Source organism: Nuphar pumila, chromosome 12, assembly GCF_984573655.1.
Source record: "Nuphar pumila chromosome 12, dmNupPumi1.hap1.1, whole genome shotgun sequence".
Lineage (NCBI taxonomy): Eukaryota > Viridiplantae > Streptophyta > Magnoliopsida > Nymphaeales > Nymphaeaceae > Nuphar > Nuphar pumila.
Genome location: NC_143260.1, coordinates 84,658,694 through 84,676,933, shown reverse-complemented (window position 1 = coordinate 84,676,933; position 18,240 = coordinate 84,658,694). Strand labels below are relative to the sequence as shown.

At 39.8% G+C, this 18,240-nt stretch overlaps 1 protein-coding gene across 1 annotated transcript; it reads right to left on the bottom strand.

Moving 5' to 3' along the window:
• Nucleotides 1–2,491: 2,491 nt before the first annotated feature.
• On the bottom strand, nt 2,492–4,163 carry LOC149821106 (patellin-6-like). Its single transcript, XM_089981901.1, has 4 exons — nt 3,420–4,163; nt 3,213–3,337; nt 2,963–3,104; nt 2,492–2,758 (listed from the first exon to the last, which is right to left on the bottom strand). Exons 1-4 carry the CDS (start codon nt 4,161–4,163, stop codon nt 2,492–2,494), a joined length of 1,278 nt encoding a protein of 425 aa, XP_089838027.1.
• Between the last annotated feature and the right edge of the window lie 14,077 nt (nt 4,164–18,240).

Below are 18,240 nucleotides of genomic sequence, written 5' to 3'. Positions count from 1 at the left end.
GCTCACTGAACTTAGGTTCACAATAAGCTCAAACTTTAACTTAGCTCGACACAAGAACAAGCTAAAGCTTGAACACGCTCTGTTCCGTTTGTTCCAACTTTACCAGCCCTCATTGTGATGATACCGATCAACATAACAGTGCAAAACCAAGAAGTTGGCCCCATAGCCAGATTTTGTGCAAAGAAATGCAAATCAGCAGGTGCATGAGTCAGTCAACTTGGAATCGACTGACCGAGCTGCCTACTAATTAATCACAAACAGGGTACCTTAGTTTATAGTTGAAAATTGAAATCCAATAAGGAGGCCTTCACTTGCTTGTGTCTCAAACCCAATTGAGGCTTTAAAGTGAAGCCTGCAGAAGATTCAAAATCACGCAATGTTGAATACAAGGATTTGAAACATTCATAATCCCTTAAATCCATGCTTCCCATATGTGTTTGATTACCTCAAATCTCTGAGGAGAACCGAGGTTTCATGGATCGGGGCATGAGGCCCACACCTTGATCTAACCTTCGCGCAAATGGCTCAAAACCGAGGTTTTAAATGCTCATTTTAGGCCAAAATCTCACCAAATCCACAGATTTTAAATCTAATTTAGGGGGGGGGGGGGGGGGAGAGAGGAGGGACTAGAGAAGTTCTCTGGTGAAAATACCTCAGATCTTAAATTCCAGGTAATCAAGTGCACCTTACGGCACCACAAGTTCATGAACTTCAGACTAGCCTTTTCAGGTTCTCACGGGCCACTCCCTCCATTTAGGGTGGCATAAGTTCATGAACTAAAACTCCAGATTTTATGAACTTAGCTACTCCCCACCCATCAAATATCTTTTCACCAAAGCAGGGATGATAAAAAGTCACAAAACCTCCGTGCCAGTGGTCCTGAGTCTGACCATGTTTCTGGACATCCCTAGGGAGTCACGTAACTTGAACAGTGTCCATTTTTCAAATAACGCTGCCTAGGACCAAGGGAGGTGCATTTATCAAACATCTGCAGCCTACCACTGAACCACATCCACACTTTTGACTACTAGATTGGACCGGGGGAGGTACTGTGTTCATGGTGCATAATTTACATGTTTCAATTTATTATAAGGTCATTTACATACAGAAACCAACAAATGGTAAATTTAGGATTAGCCCCTAGATTTTAAATATTCATTTGAATATTTAAGATAGCGAAAGTTTCAAGAAATTGTCCAGATGACCACCAGAGTTACATTTTGTTTACCAAACTCTATTAACACATGAATGTCACCTCATTAGCTTATTTTTGTAAGCAAAGTTGAAAGCAAACAAGTAATTTCAGAGAGTTAAAGTAATCATAGGTTGTCAAACGAGAGATTTATATAAAAAAAAAAATTTAATATATAACACTTGAGGAAGCTAAATATAAACTTATACTTTATCACATCATACCATTTTCCCATTTGGCCCACATATTTCTTTGAAGAGAGATGCATCTAGAGAAACATATTATATACTTGCTATGACAATATGCACCGCAGTGTATCTCTCTCTCTCTCTCTCTCAACATGGCTGGTCCCCATGTCCCTATCAGTATTCTAGCCTGACCAGCCAGGCATCCTTGTTTAACATGCTGGTGAAAAATCACAAATTCAAACCTTTGAAATTTATACATGACAGAAGGGTGTTACAAATGCTTGCTTTCAAGAGCTAAATTTTCAAAAGTATTTATTGTTGGACTTGAAGCATATATATAGAATCCGATGTTGAATCTTTAAGCGTGTGTTCAATAAAACATGAACCAGAGACATTGTTGGAGTTTCTAATTTTTTTTTATGAGTTTAAAACTAAAACTCAAAACCTTCCCAATCATTCCATGAAAAGCAATATTTTCAGCCTTTTGTCTTCTTAATGGATGTGGCAAATTCCTCCCCCCACCCCCCTCCAAGAAAGGGAAATCGAATTGCCCAATGAAAACTCATGCCAGAAACCACATCTCGGCAGGGGAAGGAAAAGAGAACACTGGAGCGCCCCTCGAGAGTAGAGCTAGACTGAGAAACGCGTCGATACTCCTGACAGGCACCCAATATACTTTTTGAATCGTCAATACAAAGAATATTGGCGCCCTCTCACGCCAAAGAGCCCAAGGAAACCAAAAAAGAAAGTTTTGAACAGAGAGCAAAAAGCAAAGCAAACCAAAGGTGAAAAACCAGAAAAACAGGATCCCCATGTTCATTTTCGCATACACAACGCTAGAAACAAACAGGCAACATTAGCAGCAACGGTAAAAATAAAAGATCATCATGATCATCTTTGCTAAAAGGTAGCCTTGCTTTTCCCATATTCCTATTCCTACCACAAACCTAATAACAGCACTATAATATATATGTATCAATAAAAACATAAAAAAAGAAAGAAAAGTACAGGAACTGTTTTGGACATATTGCTTTATATAACAAGAAATCACAATAAGAAACAGCCAAGAAAACCAACATTGTTAATATTTTAGGATCTTGATGGCCTGTCCTCAAACAGGGATTGAAGAGGACTTCCTTACTAGGTACCTATAGGCAGCAACCTTTTTCCTCCTGGAAAAGGAGTTATCAACGGAGAGCACCAGCTTCCCGTGTTCATTAGCAGTGAAGGAATTATGAATGGGCGCATCACCAGTGACCATCCTCCTGCTCTTCTCCACAGCAATCGTGTAGCTTCCCTCTGCGCTCGGTACGAACTCGGCACTGTAATCCAACTCCCAACCACCCACCACCAAATCCCAGACTATGGTCGCACCACCCTTGTCACAAAATCACAAGCAAATTCCAGCAGGAAATTCAGTTTCTTCTTGGAAGTATATTCTATAAGAAAAAAAAATTGGATGAATATACCAACACCAAAATTTACAGGAAAAGACATGATTTTACAGTTTTCCTACATTAACAAATAAGAAACACCCATTAGATAATGAATAAAGCTAGATAATGGAGGTGTAGAGGCATACTTCTATGCCTTCAATTTCCAGATTAACCTTCTCCCCCCCTTTAATGGAAAACTCTGACGCTGGTTTAGTTGATCCAGACTGCACATCCTCAGGGCGGCTTAGTCCTCCATACTGAACCGGTACATTTTCTGGCCGGATGAACCTAAATTCCAGATACCCATTTAATTTTTTTTCAACAGGAAGATCATCGTTCATCATCTTTTCTAAACTCAACTAAAACAGCACCAGAAAACGAGCAAAAAGAAGTTACTTGTAGAGCGTCTCGGCCACATTGTTCTCTCTTGCAATGACAAATTTACTCTTTGTACGTTGAGTCAAGAACGGACTAAACATGGAGTAAATCATGCTAAAATACCACGGCACATTGATAAAGATCTGCACATCACCAGAATCACAAAAATGAAACCATCAGAAATTTGAAAGAGAGAGAGAGAGAGCACCCACTTTGATTTTATACCTTTCTAGCAACCATTTCTGGATAATTGTCCTGGAAAAGTGAGAGGATGTGGTTGGAAGCAACCCTGAGCTCCCTCTTAGGCATGTTCTTGAGGTCAGTGATCTGGATCATGGAGTTGACACCACCAGGCTTGAAATGCAGGAGGTTGATGCCCCTCTCCAGCACTTGGACCCTCCACCTCAAGAACCTCTTGAGCTTCTCCTCATCCCCCAAGATCTTATCATACATTTCCTTGTCCTTGAATACCCCATAGGCATTGTAACAAACAGGGTTCCCCTCCCTGTCATAGGAGTGCATGTAGGCCACCACCCCTTCCAGCTCCATGAACCCCAAGTCCTCATCCACAACGCCATCCGCCTTGAACTCCTTCCTCCAATCCAAGCACTTCTCCAGCATCGTCAGGGCATCCTGCACCCTGAAATCCCTCGCACGGAGGAACTTGAGGAGGATCACGTCCGCCCTCTCGTCGCCACCAAGAAGGGGGATGCCCCACATTGAGACGTGGGGAGCCTTGGAATCAGGGAGGGCGTCGTTGGAGAAGCGTTCGGACTTTTGAAGCTTGGATTTGAACTCCTCCAGAGCCTTCTTCTCGGAGTCTTTGAGGCTGGAGATGTGGTAGGAGTCCTCCTTGAAGGAAGAGGACCGAAGGGTGGCCTCCATGAGTGTGGTCATCAGACCTTTCTTGGTTGGTGCCGTCTCAGTATGTGATGGCGGTGGTGTTGGTGCTGAGGATTGCACTTCCATTGCAAAACAAAACTTCTTTCACTGTCTTCTTCTTCTTGATCTTTTTCTCACTTCTGCTTTTTGGCAGACAGACAGATTCTTTCTACACAGAAATGCAAAGAATGTGATATGATTGTGTAGCCATATAGGTTGGAAATGCCTGAAGAGAGAGAGAGAAAAGCGATGGTGTTATAGGAGTGAGAAGGGGTGAATATATTATTGGTTTTCAAAAATTAGGGAGAAGCTTCAGGATTTACACGTCGAAGAATTATTGTTTTGTTTTTTCAATTCTTTATTTAATGCAGTGAACAGCGGTTCGGAAGAATCGGCGATTCATTTGAACTTCGTGTTTGACAGTCAATGGTATTAATGGTATTAAGTAGGGGTGTCAACTGGTCGGGTTTATCAGGACCCGACTCATACCAAACCTTATAGGGTCCGGGTCTGGTGATAAATAAAGGTCTCATTACTTAGGGGTGGCAATCGGGTCGGGTTGGCGGGTTGGCAGGTCACCATACCTCAACACAAACACGACCCGTTTATTAAAAGGGTTGGATGTGGCAAACACGAACACGACCCATTTATTAAACGAGTAACCCGACACGACATAGTTAACCCGTTTAATAAATGGGTCTCGACCGGAGATTCTGTCGTCGAGCTCTGCATGAGCCTCACAACCGCCTTCGACGCTGGTCCCTCCGCCCGCCTCTCATACTGCCCCAATGACCCCTCCAACGCCTTTCGCCTCATCGTCAAGACCCACATCGGCCCCTTCAGCTCCCCCGCTGCCTCCCCGCTCTCGATGAGTGCCGAGTTCGACCTCCTCCACAGCAGCCGCAACCTCAAGTTCTTCGTCCGGTTCAACCCCCGGGCCAACGATTTCTCCATCAAGAAGATGGGCAGATCACCACCGATCGGATTCTTTGATGATCTTGACGCCTTCTTTGACCGGAAGACGGTGAGGGTTTGGAGGTAAACGACCTCTTGAAGGAGAACGGCGGCGAAGGATCGGCCGATCGTCTCCGGCTAGGGTTCTGCGAGAACGGAGGAGTGGTTGCGGTCGAGCAGCGCGATGGATCGGCGGTGACATCGGGATCGTTTGCTGGGGTGATCAACGGCCTATTCTCTGGTGTTGAGATTTGTGCGAGGAGCGCCGTTTTGGTGAGGAAGCACGCCGTTGTCAGCTTTGGGTGGGAGATTAGGGTTCTGGCAGGGCTGTCATCGGCTGAAATCTCGCTCAGGAACCTGCCGGTCTTGGTGATGGGACCCGATTACCATAATAAGATTCGTGTTTGCATATTTGGCGAGACTCGGGTTGCGGGTTGACCCGCCCGCCTAACCTGTTTATTAAACGGGTTAAACGGGTTGACGGGTTGGCATACCCCTAACACGAACACGAACAGTTTAATAAACGGGTTAGGCAGGTTGACCCGTTTACGACATAAACCCGTTTAAGCCGAACCCTAACCCAGCTAAGAAGCAGGTTGGAAGGTCGGGTCAGATTTTGCCACCCCATTCATTACTACATGAACCCGAATATAGTTTGTGAATTTTTATACTAGACCTGGGCCCAACCTGAGTTAAGACACATAATTTTTCAATATAAAAAAGATAAAAAATATTATTTTCTCATGGCTCGGGTATGGTTTATGTAGTTATTATCGGGTTCAGGTATGGTTTCTCTTATGGTCAGTTCAATTAGACCTGATACCATACCCGAAAAGTGGGGCCAGGTCTGGTTCCACCTATGTCTGAACCAAACCCAACCCATTGACACCCCTAGTATTAAGTGGGAATAAATCCATATCTTTTTATTAATATATCCCGATACAGGTATGAACTCAGGACACTACTCGGATTCGACGTGTGAGAGCTAGAATATTTTGAAGAATAGGATACTGTGACACATATTTTAAATTTTTTAATCAATAGAAAGCTGTCACTTGACATTTAATATATTAAAATGTGTTATTTATGAAAATATTATTTAAAAATAATAAAATAATATTTTTTATTTTTATTCAAAGAAACCACTCCAAGTACTATGCTGACTCAGCTTGCTGTCTGTCCATGTCAGCCTAAAACTTCGAGGGCTTAGCCCTCGACCCCAGGGAGTCACCAAACTTCGACTTACCCAGGCAGTGACGCTCTTGGGTTTTGAACTTAGATTTCACGTCAAATGGTTTAGGCTCCATCCCAGTATGCCAAACCCCTTGGGTCTACTAAAATAATATTTAAATATAAAATAAAATTGACTACAATGTGGGTAAGGAACCCGCAGCTGAAACAGTTATATATTACATGGCATTCATCCAAAATGCAAACAGACGGCCACGATGTTGGCATGAGCAATAAGCTCATATTCAGGATGACCCGATCTGCTTCCAGCTGAAACTCATAGTAGAAAGTTGTTTTAACGAAAAAGGTTGTTAGAAACATTGAGGCCAGGCGAAACGCTATGCCCTCCATGAAGCAAAACATAAGTAATGAGGCATTAAAGCGTATGTATCAAAACCACAAGTGCAAGATAAGAAAACAAGCAACTATGCAATAATATATAAAAAAAAAACAAATTATTCAATCAAAGTCTTCCATTCAAATCACAAATCATCAGTCAATTTAAAATATGCATAAGAAATTATTCAATAAATGTCAACTAAAATAAAACATTCAACTCTAGTAGACTCTTAATGTTTCTTCATGGCATGTCTTGAGTCGAATGTTCATCACTTTCATCCTTCTTAGTGCTAGGCACTCTCATCTTCTAAATCTTCAACTTGTTTTGCTTTGCCTTCATTAAAAAAATATTGACAATAATTAATGTTTTTAATAATAAAAATAATTTGATAAATTACTTGAAAATAAGAACACGTACTTTTTTTAATTAATGCTTGTTTTGTAGATAAAGATTTTCTCTTATGTTTTCTTGTTCCACTAGGTGAAACTTCAAACAAAGAGACATTTATTTGATTCATGTCAAAACTTAGATCTAGCTAAGAATCTTCTAATAAAGGAGGGTCTTTAGGCAAAATTAGTTATTCTTTCTCCACAATCCATTCATCGTGAGAACCAACATGATCAAGAGATAATGGATCTTCAATAATTTCCCTTTACTTTTTATTGAAAATGCACTCCAATTGTACTCACACCCTAATGCACTGTGTGTAAGATTGAGAACATGCATCACAAAATTCTTTGACTCTTTTATAACCAAATGTAGTTTACCAATCAGCTGTAAAGTTATAATTATAATTATAAAAATATAGAATAAAAATGAATTACATTTGACCACAAATCAAAGGAAAAAAATATAACAAAATTGTTTAAATTAATATATACTAAGGTTTCTTCGCTTTCTTATGCTAACAACTTCTGGTGTACCAAATATACCAATTGCTTCGTTAAATGCAACTTCTGGCATAGTTGAATTGTAATTAAACAACACTCTTCAATGTTGGAGACCATTTTCTCTAAACAAAACAACATACCAGCCTTGATTTTCAAATCTATGTTAAAATTGTCATCCTAACAGAGTGGGTTTAAAAATTATCTTGTTGTATGTAAAGATTGATGCAATTGACTATTCCACTTATTCTCAACGATCTTCCAAATATGGGATTTGTTCTCAACATTGTCCACTCTAAAAGTATTTTTTTTTCCTTTTTTTTCATGTCATTAAATAAGAAACTCATAGCTGGCTTGTCATATGAATCAACCCTTCTCAAACACTTTCACTAGAGGCAATGCAACCTTGATAATATAACATACAACTTTCCAAATTATATTTATTAACAATGTATTTTTTTTCTCTCTTTAACAAAATAATCACTTGTTTGAAACTCTGGACATAAGAACATGGACTTCAATGCTTGTTTAATTTTAACAATGCTTTGAAGAGTGAGGTAAAAGGTAGCAAACCGAGTAATAGTTGGGCATAGGAGATCTCTGTTGTTTGTATATTTTTGCATTAAGTTCAATAGCCAAGCACGATCATATATATACTGAAAAATTAGGAAATGACTTAGGACACATCAAGAAAGGTGGGATTAAAAATTGAGGTTTAGGAGAATTCAGATTGCAGAGATAAAATTCTGCAAAGTTCAGGTTCTGTTTTGGATTTAAATTTTATTCAGTTTTTGACATACCCTAAGTGAGTGAGTGAGTTTACCCTTATAAAATTCAAAAAAATCCCAAAAAATAAGGTTAGGCTGGTGATAGGCTAGGAAAAGTCTGGGTGAAATTTTAAAGATTGGGTCATTTTAGTTTGGGATTTAAAAATAAAAAAATTCAGAATATGGGTCAGGTTCAGGTATGATTCAAGATTAGTTTTTGGGCAGAACTAGTTTTTGGTGTCAAATTTAATTCTCCTTAAGGGAGAAGAATTTAGATCCTATTTTTGAATGATAGGTTTAGGACATGTAGGAGAGTCTAAGATTAAGCTGACAATTTAGGACTATGTATAGATTAGGAGAAATTAGGTTAGCCACTTGGAACATAGGGTCTTTAACGGGTAAGTTGGTAGAGTTAGTAGATGTTATGTGTAGGAGAAAGATTGATATTTTACATCTACAAGAGACCAAATGGGTAGGTGAGAAAGCAAAAGTGATAGAACCTTGGGGATATAAGATTTGGTATACAGGAATAAATAGGAATAGGAATAGGAATGAAGTAGGGATTGTTATGAGTCGTCAGTTTATAGATAATGTAGTTGAGGTCCGTAGGAAGGGTGATAGAATTTTACTTATTAAATTAGTATTAGTTACAGATATTATTAATATTATTAGTGTTTATGCACCTCAAGTAGGTTTAGATGATTCCATTAAGCATCAATTTTGGGAAGATTTAGATGGAGTAGTACAAGGGATATCTTATAGAGAAAAGCTTTTCATCGGTGGTGACCTTAATGGACATGTAGGCATTAGTAAGGATGGATTTGAGAGTATCCATGGAGGCTATGGTATAGGAGAAAGAAATGAAAGTGGAGAAAGGATTTTAGATTTTTGTTTGTCCTATGATATGATCTTAGCAAACACTTGGTTTAGGAAGAGGGAGTCTCACCTAGTAACATTTAAAAGTGGGGTTAATACGAGTCAGATAGATTTTTTCTTACTTAGAAAGAGAGATAGGGGTTGTTGCATCGATTGTAAGGTTATACCGGGAGAAAGTGTAGCTACACAACATAGAGTCTTAATTTTAGATCTTAGAATTAGACAATGCCGCAAAAGGGATAGACATAGGATAGATCATAGAATTAAGTGGTGGGCACTGAAAGGAGCTAAACAAGGAATGTTTGTAGAGTAGGTAGTTAAGGAAGTTGATTGGTGTCTCGAGGAGGATTCAAAATTAATGTGGAATAAGATAGCGGGTGGCATGAGAAAAGTGGCTAAGGAGGTATTGGGTGAGTCTAAAGGCGGTGCACCAATAGGTAAGGATATATCATGGTGGAACGAGGATGTCAAATTAGCTATTAAGGTTAAAAGAGAGTGTTATAGAAATCTAAGTAAGAGTCGTGATAATGAGAATTTGGAGAAGTATATGATAGCAAAGAAGGAAGCTAAAAAAGTAGTTCGAAACGCGAGGGCTATGGTATATAAGGAGGTTTATGACAAGTTGGATATCAAAGAAGGCGAGAAGGATATTTATAGGCTTGCAAAGATGAGAGATAGGAAATCGAGGGATTTGGGTATGGTTAGATGTATCAAAGATGAAACGCAAAGGGTTTTAGTCAAAGATGAGGAGATTAAGGAGAGATGGAAAGATTATTTTGATAAGCTATTTAATGATAGTCATGCTCAAGATCTTGGAGACTTCTCCATTCCTTTTCATGAGATAAATCGTGATTTCATGCGCAAGATTCAAAAGAAAGAAATTGCAGAGGCTTTGAAGAAAATGAAATCAAGAAGGGCAGTTGGCTCAGATGGTATACCTATCGAGGCTTGGAAATGCTTGGGAGAGAAAGGTTTAGAATGGTTGACAAATCTTTTTAACTTGATTTGGCGAACAAATAAGATGCCTAATGAGTGGAGGAAGAGTACTTTGGTGCCTTTATATAAGAATAAGGGTGATATACAAGATTGCACAAACTATCGTGGTACAAAACTCATGAGTCATACTATGAAACTTTGGGAGAGGGTGATTGAGTCTAGGTTGAGGAAGGTTATCATGATATCGGATAATCAATTTAGTTTTATGCCTGGAAGATCAACTATGGAAGCTATACATCTTCTTAGACAACTTATTGAAAGATAGAGAGAGAGGAACAAAGATTTGCATATGGTTTTTATTGATTTAGAGAAGGCATACGATAGAGTACCTAGGGACGTTCTCTGGTGGACAATGATGAAGAAAGGTGTTTCTCTCAAGTACATTAGTATAATTAAAGATATGTATGAAGGAGTAGTAACCAATGTCCACACTTGTGGAGGGGTGACAACCAATTTTCCGATAACGGTTGGGTTACATCAAGGATCTGCTTTAAGCCCTTTCCTATTTGCGATAGTGATGGATGAGCTTACGAGATCAATTCAAGAAAATGTACCGTGGTGTATGTTGTTTGCTGATGATATTGTTTTGATTGATGAGTCTAGAGCTGGGGTTAATGCTAAGTTAGAATTATGGAGACAGACATTGGAAGCTAGAGGTTTTAAGTTGAGTAAGAGTAAGACTGAATATATGGAATGTCGGTTTAGTAAGCAACAAAGTAGTGATGGGAGTGTAGTGAAGCTTGGTGAGCAAGAAATACCGGTGAATGATTATTTCAAATATTTGGGATCCATCATTCAGAAGTATGGAGAAATTGATGGAGATGTAAATCATAGGATGAAGGTTGGGTGGATGAAATGGAAAAGTGCAACTGGAGTGTTGTGCGATCGTAGAATGCCATTGCGGTTGAAGGGAAAGTTTTATAGGACGACTATTAGACCCGCTTTACTATATGGTACGGAATGTTGGGCTGCCAAGAGACATCATATTCAAAAAATGAGTGTAGCTGAGATGCGGATGCTTAGATGGATGTGTGGAAATACAATAAAAGATAAGATTCAGAACGAGGAGATACGTAAGAAGGTAGGTGTTGCACCCATTGAAAATAAGATGCGAGAGAATCGTTTACGGTGGTTTGGACATATTCGGCGAAGGCCTAATGATGCTCCAGTTAGAAGGTTGGAGAAATGGGAAAATATATTAGTTAAAAGAGGTCGGGGTAGGCCTAAGAAGACTTGGATGGAGATGATAGGAAAGGATATGAATGCTTTGAACCTCACCGAGGACATGGCATTGGATAGAAATGATTGGAGGAAAAGGATTCATGTGGAAGACCCAAAATGAAATTTCTTTTTGGTTCATATTGCTGACCCCAATTGTTTTGGGATGAAGGCGTAGTTGTTGTTGTTGTTGTTGTTGTATAGATTAGGAGAAAACAAATTTTTAAGTTAGAGTAAATTTTAAAAATTACAACAATATAGTGATGTTTCCAGATTTTGGTTTAGGTGAAGTTTTAGGCTAAGAGGGACTTAGGGTCTCAGTTCTAGAGACTTACACGACTTGATCTGGATGTGCTAAGGTTGAAGGAAGGTCTGGTCCATCCAAATGCAGTACACAAATACCTTGATGTGATAATTGAGTTGATTATGTGGGAGAGTTGATGTTGTCTACTAAGTAGAGTTAGATTTACTTAGTGCTTTACGTAGACTCAATCCTTGAAAGGGTTGGGACTAGGGGTGTCAACGGGTTCAGTTTACCCAGACCAAACCCTATAGTGTTTGGGTATGTTAACAAATAAAAAGACCTAATTAGGACCCAGGCCCGAACTTGAAGCTCTGAATGGACCAGGTATAGTTTGTGAAATTTTATACCAAACTCGAGCCCAACCCGAATTCTGATTAAGATCCACAATTTTTCAATATAAAACTGATAACAAATATTATTTTAGAGGGTATGGTTTCTCTTATAGTAGACCCAACTAGACTCAGGTTCAAACCCAATATCATACCCAAAAATCTGTTTCAAGTTTGGTTCCACTGGGTCTGAACCAAACCCAACCTGTTGACACCCTTAGTTGGGACCACCTTACACGAACTAGATGAACCTTGAGAAAAGGTAAACAAGTCTAGAAGAAGGGACTAGTAAGGGTAGAAGAGGGGGAAGAGAGTGAAGGCCTAAGGGCCAAGGGAAGGTGAGAGAGAGAGTTGGAAAAAAACATCCTAATAAGGGGTGATTTCTTGAAAATGAGAGAGAGAAACAATTTCATATATTTTTTTCCTCAAACTTATAAAAATGAGCATTATATATGCTCAAGGGGCTCTTAAAGCCATCACTTTTAATAAGAAAGACTTAAATAAAGTTAAACATGAAATTGAAAATCCCAAGAACTTTTCATAAAACCAAGAGGCTATCATAAAACCAAGGGCTCTTTGGAGTCTCCCCCTTGCATGCCCTTCTAGGCTCCTCCCAAGGGGAGGTCGACATCTAGGTGTGCCCCACATGGGTCAACCGACCCCTCCTTGGATTCGGGTACACCATGGTTGCTCCGCTCCATCCAAAGCTGAATTGGGTTGGATCTTTACTTGCTACGCTCCATCTATGGCCGATACAAATTTTGTCACCAATGGATCCATATCATCCCCTCTCCCTTGAAAATTAACTAGTACACTAGGAAAAAAACCCTCTAAGTTGAATCCTTCTGCAAGCACAAGTCCTTATGCGGCCACTAAGTATTGTAATCATTCTTTATCAAATCACTGAGATAGAAGGCCAACGACACAGTTCTCTTGTCCCTTCTTATACTATAGCTCAAAGTTGTACCCCATCATCTTGGCCATCCATTTTTACTGGAGTGGGGCTAATATACACTGCTTCATAAGGTACTTCAGACTTGTGGTTGGTATGAGCCACAAATGTCTTTCAAGCAAAATATAGTCTTCATTTCTCTAGAGCAAGCATGATTGCGAGCATCTCCTTTTCATAAGTTGATAGAGCTTTGACACAGTTTGAGAGGCTCTTACTTATGAAAGCCAATGAGTGATCTTCTTGCATTAGCATCGCCCCTGTCCTGCTATCACAAGCATCAATCTTGACGGTAAACTCTTTAAAAAAAATCGAAAGAGCTAGCATTGGTGTGTTGCACATAGCCTGCTTGAGCTTCTTAAAAGCAAGCTCAGATTTTTCTAACCAAGAAAAGACATTTTTTGTCAACATGGAGGTCAATGGGGTTACAATGATTCTGTAATTCCTTATGAACCTCCGGTAGTAGCTAGTTAACTCCAGAAATCCCCTCAAAGCCTTGAGGGATGTGAGGTTTAGGCCAAGAGAGCATGACCTTGATCTTCTCAGGATCCACACTCATGCCTTGTTCATCCATAATGTGTCCAAGGTAGGACACTCTCAGATATCTGAAACTATACTTGGATCTCTTCACCACAAAGTGGTGCTCCTTGAGGGTTTGGAGAACAACCCTTACCTACTCCAAATGCTCTTCCCATGATTGAGTATAGATTAATATGTCATTAAAAAATATAAGAACATATTTTCGGAGCAATGGTTGAAAAATGTCATTTATAACTCTTTGAAATGTGGCAAGGCTATTGGTCAATCTGAAAGGTATTACAAGGAATTCAAGCTGCCTGTCATGGGTTCAAAATACTGTTTTTGAATTGTCTTCACTCACCATTCAGATTTGGTGGTAACCTGACTGAAGATCTATCTTAGTGAAGACCCAAGCTTCATGCAATTCATCCTAGAGCTCATCTATGACCAAAATAGGGTGCTTGCCTTTCATGGTCACTGTGTTCAAGGCCCTATAATCCTTGCAAAAGCACCAGGTATTGTCCTTCTTTCGCATCAAGAGTATAAGAGGGGTAGAGACTTGAACTAGGCTAGATCACCCCGCTATCGAGCATTTTCTGAACAAGTCTTTCAATTTTGTCCATTTGGTAATATGCATAACAATAGGGCCAAACACTCACAGGTACAACATCTGAGTTAGTGTTATATGATGGTCTTGGGACCTTTGAGAAGGAAATTCAATCACCTCAAAAAAAAAACTTTTTTGAATTGATCAATGATCTCTTGCAATTCAGACCGCACTTCTTCCAACCTTTCACCCTTTTGATGTTCTCTTATAGAGATTGAGCAAAGAAGAGAATCATCGGTTGCAATAAAAATCTTAAGGGCCTCTACAGGACCCACCTCATCAGCTCCTTTGAGTTTTTGGTTTTTGAGGCACACCCTTTTATCGGTTTGATCAAAATTCATTCTCATTTTGCTATAATTTTATTGAACCTTGCCCAAGGTATGCAACCAACTCATCTCAACGACTATGTCCGCCCGTTTCATGGGCAACACATAGAGGTTCACAATAAATTTGGATCCTTGAAGATCCAATTCAACCTCTAGGCAAATGAACAAATACTTGAGGTGGCTTTTGTCTCCAACTATAACATTGTATCTTGATTGATCTTTGGTCAGACATTCCATGGTTTGCATGAGATCTTTCCTCACAAAATTATGGGTTGATCCCGTGTCGTTCAACACCTCTACGTCTTCCTTTTTGCAACGTCTCTTAACTGGCATAGAGTTTGAAACAAACACCTCGACCAAGGCATGGTATGAGATTTCATGGCCTTGCTCGGTTTCTTCCTTCGAATCTCCTGATTCTTCTTGCTGTTGCTCTCACACACAACAAACATATTGAGGGTCTTGCACTTATGACCCAGTGTCTACTTTTAATCACAACTATAACAAAAGTCCTTGTTCCTACGATCCACCATTTGAGCCTTAGAGATAAACTCGGTATGAAGATTAGGACCCAGTTTAGATTTGGGTCCAACATCTTTACCCAATTTTTATTACCGTACCCATGAGGGTTGAGCACCTTCACATGGGTCAACTTCATCATGCATTCCTCTATCACCCTTTCCTTGACATAACACTCATCAAGGGTCTGGGGGTCCAACCCCATTAACTCAATCTGGATTTCATCCTGGAGTCCTCTCACAAAAGCACCTATCAACATAGATTCAGTCCAATTACCAGACATGGTGCAAAGGTTCTTAAACTCTGATTGGTAATCTCGAACTAACCCATTTTCAATGAGGTTCTTCATCTCTACATTGTGGTTAACGTAAGGAGATTGTCTAAAGCGCTTGAGTACTTCTCGCTCAAATTCAAACCATGTCAGGGTCATGTGGCATTCGCGCCAACGGCACCAACAAATGGCTTCACCATCAAGGTGGGCTACCACATACCCTAATCTACTTTTCATTAATATATTTTGAGTTACAAAAAATTATTTGGCCTTATACAACCTTTCATGGGGCTCTTTTTCTAAAAAAGTAAGGACTGAAATCTTGAATGAGTGAGGCAGCAGATAGTTTGTCAGAGATGTTGGTTTGTGAACCACCTTGTCCTTTCTCTTGAAATCGTGTGAGGATTGATCATTGTGCATCCTCCTCCTCCCAATCATTATGCTCCTCTTCATGGGTTCCGCCACAACCATCCTAGTTTTGACATTGATTTGCTAGGAGAAGTCCATAAATTTGTTGTAGTTTCTCTTGCATGGCTTGAATATTAATTTTTAGAGCGGTTGTCCTTGTTTCAAAACTACCCATTCAGTCTAGAGTTTCCTTGGCAAGTTTTTAGATGAACTCAAGGTTACTCTCGGGTGAGTTATCAGTATTACCCTTCTTAGAAGGCATGAATTTTTCTCTGATACCAAAGCTGATACGTTCCAGTGGGCCTAAGTTCAATTTTAGGGGTTTGACTAGGTTAGGGCAGACTTGGGTTAAGTCAAAGGTCAAGTTTTGAAAAAACATGTTTGAATGGGCCTGACAAGTTCTAAAAAAAAAGTTTCTCCTAAAATACATCTCTATAAATATTCTAAAAAATTAGGGGATGGCTTACGAGACATCAAGGAAGCCAGGGTTAAAAATAAGGTTAAGGAGAATTTGGAATATAAAGTTTAGGTTCTGTTTTGGATTTGTATTTTGTTTAGTTTCTCACAAGCCACCTTGAGAGATTGAATTAATTCCCTTGAAATGAAATTCAGAAAAAAAATAGAATTAGGTTGGGGATATGTTAGAAAAAATTTGGGTAAAATTTTAAAGGTTGGGTCATTGTGGTTTGGGGTTTAAAAATTAGGAAAGTTAGAACACAAGTTGGGTTCGGGTCTGATTTTTGGGCAGAATGAGTTTTGGTATTAGATTTAATTCTCTTTAATGAGAAAGAATTTGGATCCGATATTTAGAGGTAGGTTTAGGACATGTAAGGGAGTCTACGGTTAAATTGGCATGTTTGCACTAGGTACATGTTTAGAGAAATAAATTTTCTAAGTTTGAGTAGATTCTGAAAATCACAACAACACAATGTTGTTTTCATATTTGAGTATAGGTGGGGTTTTAGGATAATAGAGACTTAGGGACTAGGTTCTAGGAACTTACATGACTTAGGCTGGATGTCCTAAGATTGAGGGAAGGTCTGGTCCATCCGAATGCAACACACAAACACTTTGGTGTGAGAGTTGAGTTGATCTCATAGGAGAGTTGATGTAGTCTATTAAATAGAGTTGAATATACTTAGTCCTTTACGTAGTGAAGGATTGAGACCAGTCCTTGGGACAGAGTGAACAAGTCTAGAGGAAGAAATTTGTAAGGGGTAAAAGAGAGGAAAGAGAGTAAGGCGACCTAAGGGCCAAGGGAAGGTGAGAGAGAGAGAGAGAGAGAGTTAAAGAAAAATCTCCCAATAGGAGAGGCAATTTCTTAAGAATGTGAGAGAGATAATTCTATATATTTTCTTTCTTAAACTTACAAAAATGAGCACTATATATAGGCTCAAGAAACTCTTAAAGCCATCACTTCTAACAAGAAAAACTTAAATAAAATTAAACATGAAATTGAAAATCTTAAGAGCTTTTCACAAAACCAAGAGTCTATAAAAAAACTAAGGGCTCTTTGGAGTCTCTACCTTTATAAGCCATTCTAGGGTACTCTGAAGTGGAGGTCGACATCTAGATGGGCCTTACATAGGCCAGCTGGCCTCTCCTTGGATTTGGGTCCACCATTGTTGCTTCGCTCTGCCTCACGTTTCCCTCTGCGCCCAATCTGCCCAAAGCTGAATTGGGTAGGATCTTTGCTTGCTTTGCTCCATCTATGACCGATACGGATTGAGCCACCAATGGATTTGTATCAAGGTGTCTAAAAAATATATTTAAAACCTTTAGTATCATTCAACTTTAAGCCAAAAAGACACATATTCTTCAGCCGCCTCGCACAACACACATTTACTCAGAAGGTGAAAGCCGATGGATTTGAGGAAGTTGTCCGTCTGTACCCATTCGTGTAAGATAATTCATGCCAGAAAGCGTGAGCGAGGAGTCGGTCCCTTGCCCCAGATAAGGCATGCAGGGAACCGATCCACCCCTGAAGGAAGGAGAGAGAGGTAACAGGCTTTTGTGTGGAAAGAGTCGTTAGGCGCAAAGGCGCGGCCAAAGAACTGGGGTTGTGGGCTATCATTGCCATCATTTGAAAGAACAATAGACCAAGCTTGGATCCACGAACGACGTAACTGTGACATGGTTTGCCTAATCACGCGGTGGCCATCAAACAATGATTCAACAATCCTGTATTTAGTGAGAAGAATGCTTGCACACGGGGATGCTGGTTGATGCGCAAGCCATCTTTGCTTCACGATGAGCATCATACTCCTCAACCTAGGATCTGGGACCCCCAAACCTACCCTATACAGAGGAAGCCTTAGGGTTTCTCACCCCATCAGGTGGCGCTTGGTGTTGGTACTTCGCCCAGACCACAAAAAGTTTGCCAACACCTGAGAGAGCTTCTTACTGACCCCCATAGGCATCAAGAACATAAACATAAAGAATACTGGCATAGCATTTAAAATGTGCTTGATGAGAGTAAGTCTACCAGTAATGAAAATGTAGGAAGCTTGCCAGACTGATATTTTGTTCTGAACCCTTTAAAGAGTTGCGTTTCAGGCTGTCGTTGGGATACGTGTGATCTGGAGTGGCAAACCCAGGTAAAAAAAGGAGTTGTCTGAGACAACGCATCCGAAGATCCGCTTTCTCATGACCAACATAGACGTAGGG